Source organism: Loxodonta africana, chromosome X (genome assembly GCF_030014295.1).
Source record: "Loxodonta africana isolate mLoxAfr1 chromosome X, mLoxAfr1.hap2, whole genome shotgun sequence".
Lineage (NCBI taxonomy): Eukaryota > Metazoa > Chordata > Mammalia > Proboscidea > Elephantidae > Loxodonta > Loxodonta africana.
Window position 1 is genome coordinate 79,429,052 of NC_087369.1, and position 21,035 is coordinate 79,450,086.

Genomic DNA, 21,035 nt, shown 5'->3' on the forward strand with positions numbered 1-21,035 from the left:
AATGTGGGGTTCTCCTCCTCAAAGTTCTGTACTGTAAGCCTTGGGAAGTTGAGCCAGTGCAACCTCCTCTGGGCCCTTTTCCACTTCTGGTTGTAAGGCTACCTGGTACTGGGGAAAGGAGGGGTACAGGTAAGTATCTGACCCTTTTTTGCAGGCACTCATTGGAATTGACTTCCTGACTATGACCATGTACTTGGAGGATCAAACAGTGAGTGTGAACTCCCATACCACTAACTTTATACCTCAACTCCTTAGGCCTATTCATCACAGTAGGGTAGCACCACCCCAGATCATCTGTGGACAGAGGAAGGCAAAACTCAAGCTTCCCCAAATCACCAAGCCCTGTGATTGTTGTTTTCTCTGCCCTCATCTAATCCCCAGGTGTAACAGACAGTGTCTAAGAATGTGTTGAATCCTTAAATCTGCCTCTATGGGATATTCCTTATAGAAATACATTGAGATTGGACCTGTCCTAGGACTCTAGGCCACTTGGATTGGGACCATAGCAGCTGGACCTGTCCTAGGACTCTAGGCCACTTGGATTGGGGCCATAGCAGCTGCTTTCCAGGAATCCAGTCCCCTTGACTCCTTTTATTCTGCCTGATTAAGTTCTAGCCTCTAAAAGGCTAGTTTTTTTTTTCTACCTTTCTTCATCTTCTTCCTAAACATACGTTTTACGCAGGTTCAGCTGCAGCTATGGGACACAGCTGGCCAGAAGCACTTTTGCAGCTTAATTTTTAGTTACATTCATGATTCAACTATTGCAGTGGTCATCTATGATATCACAAATGGGTGCTGTGATGTTTTAAAAGGAGACTATGAGGGAAGCAACAGGGAGGTTGGTTAACACTAGCAGAGGACGGACAGGCATATTATTTTTTCCAAAACTTTACTACACATTTTAATTCTCTGCAACATATTCTCTTGCAGACATTGGTTCTTTCAAGAAGATGGATAAGTGAATAGAAGATGTATGGACAGAAATAGGTGATGATGTTGTCATGCTGGTGGGTAACAAGATTGATCTAAACAACAAACCAAACCAAAATCAGACCCTTTGGCATCAAGTCGATTGCAACTCATAGCAACCCTACAGGACGGAGTAGAACTGCCCCATAGGGTTTCTAAGAACAGCTGGTGGATTCAAACTGCTAACCTTTTGGTTAGCAGCTGAACTCTTAACCACTGTGCTGCCAGGCCTCCTGAACAACAAAAGATGAAGTAAAACTAGAACTTCTGGATACCTAGAGCTTCATCTCTATGAGGAGGGTCTACTGTGCTGTTTACTTAGGGAGGAGTTACCTAGGGAACCAAAAAAAAAACCCAAATCTGTTGCCATGGAGTCGATTCGGACTCATAGCGACCCTATAGGACAGAGTAGAGCTTCCTCTATACGGTTTCCAAGGAGCACCTTTCAGTTAGCAGTTGCAGCTCTCAATCACTATGCCACCAGGGTTTCTGGTCCTGGGGAAGCATCATTATATCTCAGAAAGATTTATCCATATCCACTAACTCTAGGTGAGACGGAGCTTTACCACTATCTGGTCACTTTCATCGTTTCTCATTTGTGCAGATAAGTCTCTGCACAAAACGGTGAAGAAAAACCCAGAGACCTCAACATGATGCTCACTGAGACCAGTGCCAAAACTGGTTACCTAAAAAAACATAATACTCATTTCTCTTTATGATACCTCCACTGCATTCTATCTCTACCTACCAACCACCGCTTAACTCTTTTGGATAACCTTGCGTTGTCCTATCCCAGGGTAAGGGGCAAGATTCATCTCCTCATCATGCAATACAAAGGCCCAGAATCAACTCAGCCTTTGAACCTGACCTTTCTTTTTCCCTTTTGGGTTTCACCATTCATTGCCCACCCCCACTCCCCAACAGCTATTCCAGCATGTGGCTACTGCCCTTACTTTCAAAAGCCATTCACCTCCACCCAAGGAAGGGGAGAGTATCCTTTCTCCCAGTTTTGCTGGGGTTGGGAGTTTACAAGTAGAGAAGGCAAATTTCCTTTGCTCAGTTGATTGCCAATCCAATTTTTCTGCTGGAGTGATACTAAGGGATGGGACCAACTTGAGGCCAAAGTAGCTTCCTGCTTTGCCTTTAGGTGAAGGGGATCATAAGACCAGAATTCCTCTTCTGGGTCCTAGAGGCTGCCCCTGGAAGCTGAATTTTGTCTCCAGTTCATCTCAACCTGTTACCTTCCTTAACATGTACTTCAGTGGTTGAAATTCAACTGAAAGCCCCTGCTCTTGTTGATAGCTTAAGACTTTCTCTCTGCCTAATTTGACGAATTTATTACATTTGGGCTTCCCAATACCACTCTCTCTCCCCTACCCTCAGGTTTATGGTTTTAATACTTGACCACTAACTAGCTCTCTTCCAATTCCTGGGCTTAGGACATAAAATCAGCATATCATTCTTACAGGGTTGTTATGAGTCAGAACCGACTTGATGGCAATGGGTTTTAATGGGTTAGGAAGTAAAAAAGAACCCCTCAAAGTGCTATCATTTTTTCTTGACTGCATAGCACAGGTATTGGGTGGAAGTTTCCTGCAGCCCCAAGGAATTCCACGTTACCTTCTCTGGCTGCTAAAAGACATCTATAGAGGATGCGGTTCTGCAGGAGCTGGTATACCTCAAAGGTGAAAACAATTTGTTCTCCACTGTTTTCTTATCTACTCCCTCAATAAATAGCTGGTCCTTTCATCTCAGTATGTTATTGTTTGCACCTTCTCCCTGCTATACCTATACCTCCACAATACAATGGTATCATGAGGGTGACTCAACACAGAATTGTCCAAAAAGGCAGACCAATTTAGGGTAGGAGGGTTTTTGCCTTTCTGGTCCACGACACCAGGCTGGGATTTATTTGCCATGTTTACTGCACTTCTTAGATGAGTTGTTTTAAAACCTGTTAACCACAGGGAGAGTCTCAGATCTCAACATTCGGTGGATTCAGTTAATATGCCTTTGTGGAAGTGTCTAAGCCTCTTTTTCTTTCTCAGATGGCCACTGGGGGGCAGCAGAGCAAACAGGAGCATACAATGGGAGGGGATTTCCCAGGAAGCACAGACAGCTAAATTAGATCTATCTCCAGTTCTGCCCACAAGGGCTCTTGCTATCTAAAAATGGCACTTAGCTCTAGAAGAGGTACCATAGTAGCACTGGGGTAGGATTTATAGGAAGAGCCAGATCTTCCTCATAGAGATATGTTACTACTGTTTAGTACTGTTTCCCATATTTGCAGACTCGCCTTGGGTGCTTATTTAAAAATAGTGATTGCTAAGCCCCACCTCCAACTAACAGGATCACTCTCCAGGGGAAGGGCCTGGAAATATATATTTAAGCTCCCTTGGATTTTTACAGGGCAAGTCTGGAAAACAAACAGAGGCATAGATGGCAGAAGATGAATATTCAGACCTAAATTTGGGAGCTTCATTATCGGGGTACTTTACCCCATACCTCACTAGAAAACTTTCAATTCTGAATGGGTATTTTGAACATGCCAATGTGGATGGCATAAAATGTGGCCTGAAACCTCTAAGAGTAATCAGTAATAAAAGATCTAAGAACATGGCAGGTTATTTGGGGATGGGGTGAAAAAAAAGGCAAGTCAGCAGTCAAGAAATAATATTCAAACTACAAGTTGGAAATCGGGAACCAATATCTTTCTACTGCCTCTGAAAAGAAATGCATCTAAAAACTGGATGAAACCAAAAGCTAAGGAGTTTCCTGAATACAAGCAAACACTTCGAGGGACAGAGTAGCAGGGGTAGGAATCTGGGGACCATGTTTTCAGGGGATATCTAGGTCAAGTGGCATAACAAAAGTATTAAGAAAACGTTCTGTACCCCACTTTAGTGAGTAGCGTCTGGGGTCTTAAAAGCTAGCAAGCAGCCATCTAAGATGCATCAATTGGTTTCAACCCACCTGGAGCAAAGGAGAATGAAGACCACCAAAGACACAGGGTAATTATGAGCCCAAGAGACAGAAAGGGCCACATAAACCAGAGACTTCATCATCCTGAGACCAGAAGAACTAGATGGAGTCCAGCTACAACCGATGACTGCCCTGACAGGGAACACAACGGAGAACCTCTAAGGGAGCAGGAGAGCAGTGGGATGCAGACCTCAAACTCTTGTAAAAAGACCAGACTTAATGGTCTGACTGAGACTAGAAAGACCCCGGAGGTCATGGTCCCCAGACCTTCTGTTACCCCAAGACAGGAACCCTTCCTGAAGCCAACTCTTAAGGTAGGGATTGGACTGGACTATAAGACAGAAAATGATACTGGTGAGGAGTGTGCTTCTTGGATCAAGTAGACACATGAGACTATGTGGGCAGCTCCTGTCTGGAGGGGAAATGAGAAGGCAGAGGGGGACAGGAGTTGGTTGAATGGACATGGGAAATACACAGTGGAGAGAAGGAGTGTGCTGTCACATTGTAGGGAGAGCAACTAGGGTCACATAACAATGTGTATTTGTATGAGAAACTGACTTGAATTGTAAACTTTCACTTAAAGCACAATTAAAAAAATGCATCTAAACCCCTCCCTTAGTTTATGCTCCAGTCAAAGAATCTGGGAAAGGAGAAGAAAAAATTATACTAATACTGTCTCCCACATGGGGTAAAGTACACTATTTCCTCCAGTACCCCTCAACCTATGCCATTCATCAAAGTTCCTGGGCCTCCCTAATGTTCTGGCTAGACACAGATAGTTGTGAAGCAGGTAAAAGGTTGCTCCGTTCCTTCCAGTGGTTCCTCTCTTTGGAAGAGCGTTTTCTTACCCCCTTGGCATTCTACACCCAATCAGTATCATTCAAAAGTCACAACAACATTTGTCAGCATTGATTTTCCTTTTTGGGGGAAAGGATAAGAAGGGAGAAAAAATAGGATCCTACTGGAGTATCTGAAGTATATGAGACCTCTGACAGTACAAGGATGAGATGGCCAGTCAGATTAGATGGAAGATCCCCAGGATTCTTTTTTCTACTAATTTCTATACTCTAATCAAATCAAAATGATATGATATATACATAAGTGTTTAACACATGGTATTCAATAAACGTTAGTTGTCTTTTTTAGCAGGGTTCCCTACATGCTAGGTTATATCAAAACATCATCCTTCTTCTTTCAGGGAATGAAGCTCACCTAGGATAAAAATAGTAGGTAACTAATAGTACAGTCTAGGTAATGCAGTTGGCTTGCTGGCTTAGTGTGGGGCCTCACTGTCTCCTCACCCTCTCATTCCATTATGCTAGGAAGGGGCTGAGAGTTGCCCAGGTAGCTTCCCTGGGGCTTAGCCAGCTTGTCTAGGCAGACTCTATGTAGAACGTTCTTTAGTGCACAGTTCTTTCTTTTTGGCGATGATAATCTGGGGAAAAAAGAAAAACAGGACAGGTTATTTTCAAGCCTGAGATCCCAATTCCCCATTCCCAATGTGTGGTGCCCCTTGTAATTGGTATTTAAAGAGTTCCTACACAGGGCCCAGCCACGTAAGTGAAAAAGAGAGTGTTACTTACTGTACGGAAAGAAGCGGACCCGCATGCTGATTTCACGGGCTGTCTTCAGGATCTCAACAGCCTGGAAAGAACACAGCAGCTTGTACAAATGAAAAGATATGGCCCAACCATCTAGGATACCCCACTGGTCCCACCCCTTCGGGAGCAAGGAAGAATGAAGAAAACCAAAGACACAAGAGAAAGATTACTCCAAAGGACTAATGAACCACACCTACCACGGCCTCCACCAGACCAAGTCCGGTACAACGAGATAGTGCCCGGCTACCACCACTGACTTCTCTGACAGGGATCACGACAGAGGATCACAGACAGAGCGAGAGAAAAATGTAGAACAAAATTCTAACTCAAAAAAAAAAAAAGACCAGACTTGCTGGCCTGACGGAGATTGGAGAAACCCTGAAAATATGGCCCCTGGACACCCTTTCAGCTCAGTAATGAAGTCACTCCTGAGGTTCCCCACTCAGCCAAAGACTGGACAGGCCCATAAAACAAAACAAGACTAAAGGGGTATACCAGCCCTGGGGCAGGGACTAGAAAGCAGGAGGGGACAGGAAAGCTGGTAATAGGGAACCTAAGGTTGAGAAGGGAGATTGCTGACATGTCTGGGGTGGTTAACCAATGTCATAAAACAGTATGTGTGCTAACGGTTTAATGAGAAACTAATTTGTTCTGTAAAACTTCATCTGAAGTACAATAAAAAATTGGGGGAAAAAAAAAGGAAAGTTATGGCCCAGGATAGAACCGTAACAGGGGCTAAAGTAATTTGCCTCTCCAACTTTTTGAGTCACTAACAGCTGCTTCTCTCTGGTACGCTTCCTCAGGAGATGCTTTCATATCAAGTTATAGTTTAGGCTAATCCTACCTAGCCTGTCCTACCTAGGATGGCTGCTTGTCTCATCAGCTCAAAGTGCTGTGCTCACCTTGCTGTGCTCAATATCTTGGAAATCCACATCATTCACAGCTAGGACTTGGTCCCCTTCCTGAAGTCCTGCTCTGTGTGCATCAGAGTCAGGAATCACCTGTTTGTAAGGAGAATACGCATGATCAGTGTGGGATAATTTTAGAAGACTGTCAGTGAAATTAAGTACTCATCAAATGTAAGATGCTGTTGTTTGTTTGTTTTTTGCCTGTGTGTTAGACGATGTAGGGAGACAAATGGCTTGCCATATGGAAAATTTTAAGTTGGAAAGAGTGTATCCCCCTTATGGAGTCCTGGTGGTGTACAGTTAAGTGCTCAGCTGCTAACTGAAAGGCTGGCACTTCGAACCCACCAGCTGCTCCGTGGGAGGAAGATGTGGCAGTCCGCTTCCATCAAGATTTACAGCCTTGGAAACCGTATGGAACAGTTCTACTCTGTCCTATAGGGCCACTCTGAGTCGGAATCGACTCGACGGCAATGGGTTTGGTTTTTGGTTTGGGAGTCCACCGAGTCATCCTCCTCCCAGTCCTTGGGACACCAGGGCTCTACAGTCTGATAACAAAGAGAAGTAGCTATCCATGTTGCCTACCCGTCACACACACCTTGGAGATGAAGATGCCTAGCTGGGAGGCCTTTCCTCCTCGGATGTTAAATCCCAACTGCAAGACAAGAGCACAAAACAGGGGCTCAATATAGGCCACAAACACATCTAGTAGCACCACTGTACTACACCCTGGCTTGTGTGTCTCCCGAGGGAAGTCAAAAATTACGGAAGTGGTAGCTCAGCTTTTCTGACCACAAGAGGAAGTTTCCTCACTTCCCTGCCTTCTTTCCAAACACCCTCCCCCAAACCATGGCCAACCTCCAGGCCTGTGTTCCTACTATGGGCAAATCTAGCCTAGAATAAGAGGCAACTGATCCACAAGCTCACCTGAGCTCCAGGAGGCTTTTTTAGCGTGATGATTCGAGGCAGAAATTGGGTCAACTCATTGTTGTAGTCTGGGTGGTACACCCTCTGCAAGACACAGCAACCCCAGAGATCTTATTACCAGTCTTAAGACTTCACACCCACCTTCATCTGGAACACTAATGCATCACCCTGAAGTCAGGAAAAAGTACAGTTATGGACTTAGCTTAAGCAGAACAGATAACACTGTCCAAATAAGCAGATGGATAACGTGGAGAAGTACCTATAGTTCCCCACTCCTTCACCTCTTGACAGATGGAAATGATAAAAAACCAAAAACCCAGTGCTGTAGAGTCGATTCCGGCTCATAGCGACCCCATAGGACAGAGCAGAACTGCCCCATAGGGTTTCCAAGGAGCAGCTGGTGGATTTGAACTGGCAACCTTTCGGTTAGCAGCCAAGCTCTTAATCACTGTGCCACCAGGGCTCCAAGAGGGCTCTGAATTTTCAGAATGTGAGGCACTGGTGTCAATGTACCCAGACAGGTGGCTTCCATGGGAAACTTCCAATGTGCCCAGTTGCTTAAAATCCAGCTTATGGGCCCTCTGGCTACACCAAGGATAAGACTTACTCTCCACGTAGCTTTCTAGCTCTCCACTTAGCTTTCTAGCCCTGCCATCCTATCTTTCATGCATCATCTCATGCCCATGGGGAAAAATCTCCTACTCAGGCGCACAGATGGTTCGCACCTCATGAGGAGGGATCCATGCTGGGGGATTCTCATAGGCAGGCAGGAAAACCACCGGGTAGTCATCATAAGGAATCCGGCTGTCCATCTCCAGCGAGGCCCTGGAATGGAAGGGTGAATCAAAGCAGACCAAAGTGTGATTCAAAAGGGACCCCAGAAGCCCAGGAAGTTTAAGAAAGCAGACGCAGCCCATACCAAGACTGTTAGTTGATAAGCCCTGCCTAAATCTAGGTGATAAGACTGGGGGAGAGAAGTTAGCGAAGAGTCAGAAGAAAACTATTAACTTTGCTGAACACCCGCTGGATGCCAAGCAACCTGCTAGGTACTCTATAGAGATGACCTCATTTCTCACAACAATATGTCAAAGTAGATGTTACCATCTTCATCTTAGAGAAGAGGAAGTCGAGGTCACGTCTAAAAAGATCTATGTCTGAAGTCCGAGGGAGTGCAGCCTCCAACTATTCACAGGGACTCGGAGCAAGGTACCGCCCCACACTCTCTAGATGTGATTAGTAACGGCGGGAGTCCCTAGACCGACCCTTCCTACACCATCAGCCACCTTCCAGATCTCCGCTCCGCGTACTGCCTGAGTCCCCCGCACACCGCTGCGTAAAATCCGCACCACCTTCACCCAGGGTCGGGCCTCAGCCAACACAGATTCCGCTCGCCGCCAATCCGGCCGGGAACCGGAAGCGGATACAGGACTAGGTCGGAAAGTAGAGGAGCCGGGGTGCGCCAAGCCGGCCCTTTCCTTCCTGACGCACAGTCCTGCGCGCGCAGACGTACGCGCTCCGCCCACACGGTGCCTGCGTTCCGATTGGCTGGCGCCTCTGGGACCGATTTGAAACTTGGCGCTTAAAGCTCTGCTTGGGACACGGCGGCTGGAGACAGGGAAGGTGACGTTTAGTTTGGTGAGTTAAGGGGGCACACCTTAGCTCAGGCTCTGCCTTTCCCGGTACCTTGGTGCTTTGGTCCTTCGTCGCCGTCTCCGTTTTTTTTTTTTTTTTTTTTTCCATTCCAGACGCTTCTTTGCTCTTTTCAGATTGTTGGGATCACGGGCCGACTCGCCGTGGCCAAGACAGTGAATCTGAATCTGCTAAGGTAGCTATCCCGTTGGGAGGGGGCGGTTGCCACCGCTACCGCAGAGTTCCGTAACCCAACCTAACCTCTGACGAGGCCTGGAACTGAGGGAGAACGCCCTCCCATTCCTGTCTGCCTACCAAGATTCACATCAGCGGCTTCTTGTCTTTTTCCGCAGAGACAGTGCTGAGGTAGGATCATGAAGGAAGAAGTGAAGGGAATACCTGTAAGAGTGGCACTGCGTTGTCGCCCTCTGGTCCCCAAAGAAATTAGTGAGGGCTGCCAGACATGCCTTTCCTTCGTACCCGGGGAGCCACAGGTGCGTAGCAGAGTCCTGGGCCAGCTTTTAACAGCTGGGGCCAAATGGCAGCGAGGGGCGTGGCCTAGCCTTTCATTGTTTTCTTATGCCTTGTCCCTTGTCTTCTTTAGGTGGTGGTTGGTACTGATAAATCCTTTACCTACGACTTTGTGTTTGACCCCTCTACTGAGCAGGAAGAAGTCTTCAATACAGCAGTAGCGCCACTCATAAAAGGCATATTTAAAGGTAAGGCTATTTAATTCCTCAAAAGTTTCTTGAGCATATACTATGTGTCAGGCACTGTACTTGGGTGCTGCAAATACAGGATTGGATGAAACATGATTCCTGACTTCAAAATGCCCACAGTCTAGGAACTAACCCAATAACACTTGTGAAGGTCTTTGTGCCTTTGAAGCTAGTTTTATATTGTATTTCCTTTCTGTGGTTCTGCTTATCTCTGACTTGTGTATGTTTTTGCTCGTCCTGGAACCTCATTAGGTTATAAGTTCTTTGATCAGGGCTGATGGTGATCATTGTGCCAACCTTACTTGAGGCCCAGGTACTGCACAGCCTGTTATGGAGGATTCAGAGATAAGTAATCTCTGGAGGAGTTCAAAGTCCAGGAGGTAGAAGTGGAGGTAGATGACTACATAAATGATTTTAAATAATTTAAAATTTTTGTGCACTTACGTTTAAGAAAAAAAAACTTTAATAGTTAAAAATACACAACAGAATCAGTCCTGCTGTAAAAGTAATACTGCCTTCAAACAAAGTGGTATGAAAATCAAAAAGAGTGGCACTAACTCTGGGGGATTTGGGTGAATTTCACAGAAATTTGGGAGAAATTTCATAAAACCTTTGAGATAGGGCTTGACTGATAAGTGGAATTCTTCAAAGTAAAGAAGTAGATTCTCTGAAGCTCCTGAATACTATGGCCAGTTAATAAATGTTTATTGCGGAGGCTAAGGCTTTAATGTTGTTGAAAACCATAGCAGCGTTCTGAAGAAGGGAGCAGTGCCTGAGAGGTGTGTAATTGTTATTCTCGTAGAGTGATTATTTCAGATTCAGACCAGAGGTCCACTTAAAAGAAGTAGAGCCATGGCATAATAGTCCCTTAAAGTTGGAAGGGATATTTGTACATCATCTAGTTTAACTTTCCATCCAAAGGAAAAAATGTTTTCTAACAATATATCTGTTAGGTGAACTTTCAGCTTCTGCTTAAATTTTTTTCTTTGACAGGGAACTCATTTGACTCGCAGATATTTTGTTTTTGGACAACTCTATTTGTGTTAGAAAGATCTTTATATTGAGTTGAAATCTGCTTCCTGGTAATTTCTACCCAGTGATGTTAGTTCGTCCCTCAAAGACAAATGGAAGCCTTCTTCTAGGCAAGAGCTATTCACATATTTTTTAATGTCACCGGTCAGCGCACATTGTATACTTTGTTTCAAAATTTAAAAATATTAAAACAGTAATCTCAAACTTACGCAAAAGTTGCAAGAACAGTATCAAGAACTTTTTTTTGTTGAACTATTTGAGAAGAGTTGTCAACCTGATGTTCCCTGAATGCTTCAGTGGGTACTTCCTACAAAGACTTTACATAACCATAATGTTATTGTCGTGTGCTGGTGAGTCGATTCTGACTCATAGCGACCATATAGGACAGCACAGAACTTCCCCATAGGGTTTCCTAGGCTATAATCCTTATGGGAGCAGATTGCCAGGTCTGTCTCTCATGGAGCTGCTGGGTGTGTTCGAACTGCCAACCTTTTGGTTATCAGCCAAGTGCTTAACCATTACACATCAGGGCTCCTTAATAACCAAAATTAAAAAAAAAAAAAACCTGTTGCTGTTGAGTCGATTTCAACTCCTAGTAACCCTATAGGGTAGAGTAGAACTGCCACATAGTGTTTCCAAGGAATGGCTGGTTCATTTGAACTGCCAGCCTCTTGGGTAGCAGCCCAACTGTTAACCACTGTGACACCAGGGCTCCCATATCCACCATACAACTATCAAAATAATGAAATTAGCATTGCTACAATACTACTGTCTTATCCTCAGACCCCATTTAAGTTTCACCAATTGTCCCAATAATGCCTTTTATAGCAAAAGGATCTAGTTCAAAATCATGTAGTATTTCATTGTACTGCCTCTTTAGTTTCCTTCATTCTAAAACAGCTCTTAAGGTTTTTTTTTATTTTTTATGATCTTGACACTTTTGAAGTTTGCAGGCCAGTAATTTTGTAAACGGTTTCGTCATTTTGGTTTGTCCGATGTTTACTTAGGAGTAGATTCAGGTTGCGCATCTTTAGTGGGAATATCGTAGAAGTGGTGCTGTGTTTTTCTCATGCATCCTATCAGACTGCATGTGATTTTGATTTGTTCTGTTACTGCTGATGTTCACTTTGATCATTTGATTAAGGTGATAGCGCCAGGCTTCTCTACTATAAAGTTAATCTTTTTCCTACTTAAATGTTTGAAAATTGTTATATGACTCTTAAGTCTCTTCTAATTAACTTCGTCCCTTTCCTTTAGCTGTTCCTGAAACCATATGGCTTCCAGACCCTTCATTATCCTGCTTATCCTCCTCAGAAAGAGCACCATAATTCTTTTTTTTGGCGGGGGGGTTCCACATCTTTATTTCTCATTCTCCTAGCTGCAGTGCATTTGATCACTCTCATTTTAGAGACAAGCTAAGACAAGCTTAAGGAACCCTGGTGGCACAATGGTTAAGAGTTTGACTGCTAATCAAAAGGTTGGCCATTCAAACCCTCCCAGCTGTAATTGTAATTTAGATGAAGGTTTACAGAACAAACTGGCTTCTCACTAAACAATTAGTACTTGTATTATCTTGTGACACTGGTTACCAACCCCATGACGTGTCAGCACTCTCCCTTCTTGACCTTGGGTTCCCTATTACCAGCTTTTCTTTCCCCTCCTGCCTTCTAGTCCTTGCCCCTGGGCTGGGGTGACCCTTTAGTCTCATTTTGTTTTATGGGCCTGTCTAATCTTTGGATGAAGGGTGAACCACAGGAGTGAATTCATTACTAAGCTAAAAGGGTGTCTGGGGGCCATACTCTTGGGGTTTCTCCAGTGTCTGTCAGGCCAGTAAGTCTGGTCTTTATTTGTGAGTTAGAATTTTGTTCTACATTTTTCCTCAGCTCTGTCCGGGAGTCTCTATATTTGATCCCTGTCAGAGCAGTCAGTGGTGGTAGCCAGGCACCACCTAGCTGTGCTTTACTGAGTCTGGTGGAGGCGGTGGTAGTTGTGGTCCATTAGTCCTTTGTACTAATCTTCCCCTTGTGTCTTCAGTTTCCTTCATTCTCCCTTGCTCCTGATGAGAGGAGAACAGTGGAGTATCTTAGATGGCCGCTTATAAGCTTTTAAGACCCCAGATGCTGCTCACCATGGTAGAATGTAGAACATTTTCTTTATAAACTATGTTCTGCTAGTTGAGCTACATGCTTCCTGAGACCATGGCCCCCACAGCCCTCAGCCCGGTCATTCAGTCCCTCAGGGAGTTTGGATGTATCTGTGGAGCTTCCATGACCTTGCCTTGAACAAGTTGTGTTGGCTTCCCCGGTATTGTGTACTGTCTTACCCTTCACTAAAGTTACCACTTACCTATTGTCTATTTAGTGTTTTTCCGTCTCCACCCTTCCCCTCCCTTGTAACCATCAAAGATTGTTTCTTTTTTTTTTTTTTTTAATTTTTATTAAGCTTCAAGTGAACATTTACCATTCCAATCAGTCTGTCACATGTAGGTTTACATACATCTTACTCCCTTCTCCCACTTGCTCTCCCCCTATTGAGTCAGCCCTTACAGTCTCTCGTTTCGTGCCAATTTTACCATCTTCCCTCTCTCTCTATCTTCCCATCCCCCCCTCCGGTCAAGAGTTGCCAAAACACTCTCCCGTGTCCACCTGATTTAATTAGCTCACTCTTCATCAGTATCTCTCTCCCCCCCACTGACCGGTCCTTTTCATGCCTGATGATTTGTCTTCGGGGATGGTTCCTGTCCTGTGCCATCAGAAGTTCTGGGGAGCATTGTCTCTGGGATTCCTCTAGTTGCAATCATACCATTAGGTGTGGTCTTTTAGTGAGAATTTGGGGTCTGCATCCCATTGGTCTCCTGCTCCCTCAGGAGTTGTCTGTTGTGTTCCCTGACAGGGCAGACATCGATTGTGGCCGGGCACCAACTAGTTCTTCTGGTCTCAGGATAATGTAGGTCTCTGGTTCAAGTGGCCCTTTCTGTCTCTTGGGTTCTTAGTTGTCGTGTGACCTTGGTGTTCTTCCTTTGCCTTTGCTCCCGGTGGGTTGAGACCAATTAATGTATTTTAGATGGCCGCTTGTTGGCATTTAGGACCCCAGGTGCCACAATTCAAAGTGGGATGCAGAGTGTTTTCATAATAGAATTGTTTTGCCCATTGACTTAGAAGTCCCCTCAAACCAAGTTCCCCAGACCCCAGCCCCTGCTTCGCTGACCTTTGAAGCTTTTCATTTTATCTCGGAAACCTCTTTACTTTTAATCCAGTCCAATTAGGGTGACCTTCCTTGTTTTGAGTGTTGTCTTTCCCTTCACCCAAAGCAGTTCCCATCTACAGATTGATCAATAAAAAGCCCTCTCCCTCCCTCCCTCCCTCCCCCCTTTGTAACCACATAAGTATGTGTTCTTCTCCGTTTTTTCTATTTCTCAAGATCTTATAATAGTGGTCCTATACAATATTTGTCCTTTTGCAACTGACTTATTTCGCTCAGCATAATGCCTTCCAGATTCCTCCATGTTATGAAATGTTTCAGAGATTCGTCACTGTTCTTTATCGATGCGTAGTATTCCATTGTGTGAATATACCACAATTTATTTACCCATTCGTCCGTTGATGGACATCTTGGTTGCTTCCAGCTTTTTGCTATTGTAAACAGAGCTGCAATAAACATGGGTGTGCATATATCTGTTTGTGTGAAGGGTCTTGTATCTTTAGGGTATATTCCGAGGAGTGGGATTTCTGGGTTGTATGGTAGTTCTATTTCTAACTGTTTAAGATAACGCCAGATGGATTTCCAAAGTGGTTGTACCATTTCACAATCCCACCAGCAGTGTATGAGAGTTCCAATCTCTCCGCAGCCTCTCCAACATTTATTATTTTGTGTTTTTTGAATTAATGCCAGTCTAGTTGGTGTCAGATGGAATCTCATCGTAGTTTTAATTTGCATTTCTCTAATGGCTAATGATCGAGAGCATTTTCTCATGTATCTGTTGGCTGCCTGAATATCTTCCTTAGTGAAATGTGTGTTCATATCCTTTGCCCACTTCTTGATTGGGTTGTTTGTCTTTTTGTGGTTGAGTTTTGACAGAGTCATGTAGATTTTAGAGATCAGGCGCTGGTCTGAAATGTCATAGCTGAATATTCTTTCCCAGTCTGTAGGTGGTCTTTTTACTCTTTTGGTGAAGTATTTAGATGAGCATAGGTGTTTGATTTTTAGGAGCTCCCAGTTATCTGGTTTCTCTTCATCATTTTTGGTAATGTTTTGTATTCTGTTTATGCCCTGTATTAGGGCTCCTAGGGTAGATCCTATTTTTTCTTCCATGATTTTTATCGTTTTAGTCTTTATGTTTAGGTCTTTGATCCACTTGGAGTTAGTTTTTGTGCATGGTGTGAGGTATGGGTCCTGTTTCATTCTTTTGCAAACGGATATCCAGGTATGCCAGCACCATTTGTTAAAAAGACTATTATTTCCCCAATTGACTGACACTGGTCCTTTGTCAAATATCAGCTGCTCATACATGGATGGATTTATATCTGGATTCTCAATTCTGTTCCATTGGTCTGTGTGCCTGTTGTTGTACCAGTACCAGGCTGTTTTGACTACTGTAGCTATATAATAGGTTCTGAAATCAGGTAGGGTGAGGCCTCCCACTTTCTTCTTCTTTTTCAGTAATGTTTTGCTTATCCGGGGGTTCTTTCCTTTCCATATGAAATTAGTGATTTGTTTCTCTATTCCCTTAAAGTATGACATTGGTATTTGGATTGGAAGTGCGTTGTAGGTATAAATGGCTTTTGGTAGAATAGACATTTTTACTATGTTAAGTCTTCCTATCCATGAGCAGGGTATGTTTTTCCACTTAAGTGTGTCCTTTTGAATTTCTTGTAGCAGAGTTTTATAGTTTTCTTTGTATAGGTCTTTTACATCCTTGGTAAGATTTATTCCTAAGTATTTTATCTTCTTGGGGGCTACTGTGAATGGTATTGATTTGGTTATTTCGTCTTCGGTGTTCTTTTTGTTGATGTAGAGGAATCCAAGTGATTTTTGTATGTTTATTTTATAACCTGAGACTCTTCCAAACTCTTCTATTAGTTTCAGTAGTTTTCTGGAGGATTCGTTAGGGTTTTCCATGTATACGATCATGTCATCTGCAAATAGTGATAGCTTTACTTCCTCCTTACCAATCTGGATACCCTTTATTTCTTTGTCTAGCCTAATTGCCCTGGCTAGGACTTCAAGTACGATGTTGAATAAGAGCGGTGATAAAGGGCATCCTTGTCTGGTTCCCGTTCTCAAGGGAAATGCTTTCAGGTTCTCTCCATTTAGAGTGATATTGGCCGTTGGCTTTGCATATATGCCCTTTATTATGTTGCGGAATTTTCCTTCAATTCCTATTTTGGTTAGAGTTTTTATCATAAATGGGTGTTGAACTTTGTCAAATGCCTTTTCTGCATCTATTGATAAGATCATGTGGTTTTTATCTTTTGTTTTATTTATGTGATGGATTACATTAATGGTTTTTCTGATATTAAACCAGCCTTGCATACCTGGTATAAATCCCACTTGATCAGGGTGTATTATTTTTTTGATGTGTTGTTGGATTCTATTGGCTAGAATTTTGTTAAGGATTTTTGCATCTATGTTCATGAGGGATATAGGTCTAAAATTTTCTTTTTTTGTAATGTCTTTACCTGGTTTTGGTATCAGGGAGATGGTAGCTTCATAGAATGAGTTGGGTAGTATTCCGTCTTTTTCTATACTTTGAAATACCTTCAACAGTAATGGTGTTAAGTCTTCTCTGAAAGTTTGGTAGAACTCTGCAGTGAAGCCATCTGGGCCAGGACTTTTGTTTGTTGGGAGTTTTTTGATTACCGTTTCAATCTCTTTTTTTGTTATGGGTCTATTTAGTTGTTCTACTTCTGAATGTGTTAGTTTAGGTAAGTAGTATTGTTCCAAGAATTTATCCATTTCTTCTAGGTTTTCAAATTTGTTAGAGTACAATTTTATGTAGTAATCTGAAATGATTCTTTTAATTTCATTTGGTTCTGTTGTGATGTGGTCCTTCTCGTTTCTTATTCGGGTTATTAGTTTCCTTTCCTGTTTTTCTTTAGTCAGTCTAGCCAATGGTTTATCAATTTTGTTAATTTTTTCAAAGAACCAGCTTTTGGCTTTGTTAATTCTTTCAATTGTTTTTCTGTTCTCTAATTCATTTAGTTCAGCTCTAATTTTTATTATTTGTTTTCTTCGGGTGCCTGATGGATTCTTTTGTTGCTCAGTTTCTATTTGTTCAAGTTGTAGGGACAGTTCTCTGATTTTGGCTCTTTCTTCTTTTTGTATGTGTGCATTTATCGATATAAATTGGCCTCTGAGCACTGCCTTTGCTGTGTCCCAGAGGTTTTGATAGGAAGTATTTTCATTCTCGTTGCTTTCTAAGAATTTCCTTATTCCCTCCTTGATGTCTTCTATAACCCAGTCTTTTTTCAGGAGGGTATTGTTCATTTTCCAAGTATTTGATTTCTTTTCCCTAGTTTTTCTGTTATTGATTTCTAGCTTCATTGCCTTGTGGTCTGAGAAGATGCTTTGTAATATTTCGATGTTTTGGATTCTGGAAAGATTTGTTTTATGCCCTAATATGTGGTCTATTCTAGAGAATGTTCCATGTGCGCTAGAAAAAAAAGTATATTTTGCAGCAGTTGGGTGGAGAGTTCTGTATAAGTCAATGAGGTCAAGTTGGTTGATTGTTGTAAGTAGGTCTTCCGTGTCTCTATTGAGCTTCTTACTGGATGTCCTGTCCTTCTCCGAAAGTGGTGTGTTGAAGTCTCCTACTATATATGTGGAGGTGTCTATCTCACTTTTCAATTCTGTTAAAATTTGATTTATGTATCTTGCAGCCCTGTCATTAGGTGCGTAAATATTTAATATGGTTATGTCTTCCTGATCAATTGTCCCTTTTATCATTATATAGTGTCCTTCTTTATCCTTTGTGGCGGATTTAAGTCTAAAGTCTATTTTGTCAGAAATTAATATTGCTACTCCTCTTCTTTTTTGTTTATTGTTTGCTTGATATATTTTTTCCATCCTTTGAGTTTTAGTTTGTTTGTGTCTCTAAGTCTAAGGTGTGTCTCTTGTAGGCAGCATATAGATGGATCGTGTTTTTTTATCCAGTCCGTGACTCTCTGTCTCTTTATTGGTGCATTTAGTCCATTTACATTCAGCGTAATTATAGATAAGTAAGTTTTTAGTGCTGTCATTTTGATGCCTTTTCATGTGTGTTGTTGGCCATTTCATTTTTCCACATGCTTTTTTGTGCTGAGACGTTTTTCTTAGTAAATTGTGAGATCCTCATTTTCTTAATGTTTAACTTTGTGTTTATTGAGTCGTTACGTTTTTCTTGGCTTTTTTCTTGAGTTGTGGGATTGATATTCCTTTTTGTGGTTACCTTTTTATTTACCCCTATTTTTCTAAGTAAAACCCTAACTTGTATCCTTCTATTTCGCCTTGTATCACTCTCCATCTGGCAGTTCAATGCCTCCTATATTTAGTCCCTCTTTTTGATTATTGTGATCGTTTATCTATTGATTTCCATGATTTCCTGTTGTGTGTATGATTTTGTTTATTTATTTATTTTTTAGAATTAGTCTTAATTTGTTTGTTTTTGTGCTTTCCCTGTTTGAGTTGCCTTGATATCAGGACGTTCTGTTTTGTGACCTTGTATTGTGCTGGTACCTGATATTATTGGTCATCCGGCCAAACAATGTCCTTTAGCATTTCTTGCAGTCTTGGTTTAGTTTTTGCAAATTCTCTAAACTTGTGTTTATCTGTAAATATCTTAATTTCTCCTTCATATTTCAGAGAGAGTTTTGCTGGATATATGATCCTTGGCTGGCAGTTTTTCTCGTTCAGTGCTCTGTATATGTCGTTCCATTCCCTTCTTGCCTGCATGGTTTCTGCTGAGTAGTCTGAACTTATTCCTATTGATTCTCCCTTGAAAGAAACCTTTCTTTTCTCCCTGGCTGCTTTTAAAATTTTCTGTTTGTCTTTGGTTTTGGCAAGTTTGATGATGATATGTCTTGGTGTTTTTCTTTTTGGATCAATCTTAAATGGGGTTCGATGAGCACCTTGGATAGATATCCTTTCGTCTTTCATGATGTCAGGGAAGTTTTGTGTCAGGAGTTCTTCAACTATTTTCTCTGTGTTTTCTGTCCCCCCTCCCTGTTCTGGGACTCCAATCACTCGCAAGTTATCCTTCTTGATAGAGTCCCACATGGTTCTTAGGGTTTCTTCATTTTTTTTTAATTCTTTTATCTGATTTTTTTTCAGCTATGTTGGTGTTGTTTCCCTGGTCCTCCAGAAGTCCCAGTCTACATTCTAATTGCTCGAGTCTGCTCCTCTGACTTCCTATTGCGTTGTCAAATTCTGTAATTTTATTGTTAATCTTTTGGATTTCTACATGTTGTCTCTCTATGGATTCTTGCAACTTGTTAATTTTTCCACTATGTTCTTGAATAATCTTTTTGAGTTCTTCAACAGTTTTATCAGTGTGTTCCTTGGCTTTTTCTGCATTTATCCGAATTTCATTTGTGATATCTTTAAGCATTCTGTAAATTAGTTTTTTATATGCTGTATCTTAATTCCAGGATTGTATCTTCATTTGGGAAAGATTTTGATTCTTTTGTTTGGGGGGTTGGAGAAGCTGTCACGGTCTGTTTCTTTATGTGGTTTGATATGGACTGCTGTCTCCGAGCCATCACTGGGAAACTAGATTTTCCAAGTAGTCGGCTAAAAAAAAATGCAGTCAGATCCCTATCTGAATTCTCTCTCTGGCTCCGGGTATTCGGATGTTAATGGGGTCGCCTGGGGAGGGTGGGGGAGGGATCTGAGAGCTAGGAGTGTAGCACCGCAGAATATAGAGCTGAACACCACGTTCACGCTCCGCCCCCGTTTGCCAAAATCCGGGCTGGACGGGTCCCTGGCTAGGAGACTGCTTTCCTTGCTAGGAAACCAGTCACTTCCTCCTGGGGACTTCCTGCGGTGCGCGGCACCGCTCGTGGGCACTGGGTGGGTGTTTCCCGCACGAATGGGTGGGCCCGCCCCCAGGGTCTATTCAGGCGATTATAATTGGGTCCCGCGGTCACGCCCCGCCTGTGCGCGCGCCCAAATCCCAGCGGGATGACTTCTGGGTTGAGACGCTGCTTTCCCCGGTCCGGAACCAGTCACTTCCTCCCGGGGACTTCTCCTTCCGGAGCGCCACACCTCTCGCGCGAACTGGGTTGGCGTCACCTGCACGGCCAGGTGGGCCCGCCCCCTGGGTCAATTCAGGGTAATAAAAATGGACCCCGCGCTCATGCCCCGCTCGTGCGCGCGCCCAAGTCCCAGCAGGACGGCACCCCGTTTGGGACGCTACTTTCCGCGCTTCGGGACCAATCACTTCCTCCCGGGGACTTCTCCTTCTGGTGTGCCACACCTCTCGCGCAAACTGGGAGGGCGTCACTCGCACGACCAGGTGGGCCCGCCCCCTGGGTCAATTCAGGGTAATGAAAATGGACCCCGCGCTCATGCCCCGCCCGCGCGCGTGCGCGCGCGCCCAGATCCCAGCGGAATGGCTCCCCGTCTGGGATGCTGCTTTCCCTGCTTTGAGATCAGACACTTCCGGGGATTTCTCCCTCTGGTGTGCCGCGCCACTCGCGTGGACTGGGTGTGCGTTCTCCCGCACGAACGTGTGGGCCCCGCCCTGGGGTCACTTTAGGGAAATATAGTTGACCCCCCCCCCTCACGCCCCGTCGGCTTCTCGCCTAACTCCCGGCGGGACGGCACCTCAGCTGGGACGCTGTTCTCCCCCCTCCCAGATCAGTCACTGCCTCCCGGGTGCTTCTCCCTCCGGCTGCGCCCCTACGCCGCCCGCGCCAACCTGCTAAACTTCCTCCCGGGATGGGTTCGGGGGGGAAGGGGTCGGCCCCCTTTCTGTGCCGTCTGCCCCCCTGGGGTCTGCCCCAGATCGGGCTCCGAAGGTCACCTGCCTGGTGCTCTGGCTCCTAGTTCTGAAAACAGTTGCTGTCTGCCCGTATTTGTTCGTTTTCCGTCTCTAAGTCTGTGCTTGTTGTTCAGAGTTCGTAGATTGTTATGTATGTGATCGATTCCCTTGTTTTTCCGAGTCTTTGTTGCAAGAGGGATCCGCGGTAGCGTCCACCTAGTCCGCCATCTTGGCCCCCGATTGTTTCTTTTTGTGTGTAAACCTTTTCATGAGTTTTTACAGTAGTGGTCTCACACAATATTTGTCCTTTTGC

The 21,035-nt window shown here is 43.7% G+C and overlaps 2 protein-coding genes across 5 annotated transcripts in view; one reads left to right on the forward strand and one right to left on the reverse strand.

Annotated features, from left to right (window-relative positions):
- Positions 1-4,838: 4,838 nt before the first annotated feature.
- PDZD11 (PDZ domain containing 11) lies at positions 4,839-8,837 on the reverse strand. 3 transcript variants are annotated; one of them, XM_023551452.2, is made up of 7 exons: positions 8,692-8,837; positions 8,110-8,209; positions 7,385-7,468; positions 7,056-7,112; positions 6,455-6,553; positions 5,535-5,595; positions 4,839-5,386 (listed from the first exon to the last, which is right to left on the reverse strand). In XM_023551452.2, exons 2-7 carry the CDS (start codon positions 8,194-8,196, stop codon positions 5,352-5,354), a joined length of 423 nt encoding a protein of 140 aa, XP_023407220.1. In that variant the 5' UTR covers positions 8,197-8,209; positions 8,692-8,837; the 3' UTR covers positions 4,839-5,351. The 3 variants fall into 3 exon arrangements, with proteins under 3 accessions (XP_023407220.1, XP_010591032.1, XP_003412784.1); XM_010592730.3 differs by having other exon boundaries at positions 8,647-8,837; XM_003412736.4 differs by having other exon boundaries at positions 8,668-8,834.
- A 109-nt stretch (positions 8,838-8,946) lies between these two features.
- The window catches only part of KIF4A (kinesin family member 4A), a 197,438-nt gene continuing 185,349 nt past the window's right edge, over positions 8,947-21,035 (forward strand). The window contains exons 1-4 of one of the 2 annotated variants that reach the window (XM_003412683.4): positions 8,947-9,019; positions 9,151-9,209; positions 9,367-9,507; positions 9,618-9,732. In XM_003412683.4, the coding sequence (XP_003412731.3) occupies positions 9,388-9,507; positions 9,618-9,732 (235 nt within the window). In that variant the 5' untranslated portion in view covers positions 8,947-9,019; positions 9,151-9,209; positions 9,367-9,387. Of the gene's footprint in view, positions 9,020-9,039; positions 9,210-9,366; positions 9,508-9,617; positions 9,733-21,035 lie in introns of those variants that run through there. The other variant, XM_064278511.1, reaches the window with a different exon arrangement.

Bases quoted from the DNA above. Each gene is read 5' to 3' on its own strand.
- PDZD11 (XM_023551452.2), bottom strand. From the start codon at position 8,196: ATGGACAGCCGGATTCCTTATGATGACTACCCGGTGGTTTTCCTGCCT. The intron at 7,113-7,384 runs GTGAGCTTGTGG...CTTGTCTTGCAG, and splicing joins AAAAGCCTCCTGGAGCTCAG to TTGGGATTTAACATCCGAGG. The intron at 6,554-7,055 runs GTGTGTGTGACG...CCTTACAAACAG, and splicing joins TAGGCATCTTCATCTCCAAG to GTGATTCCTGACTCTGATGC.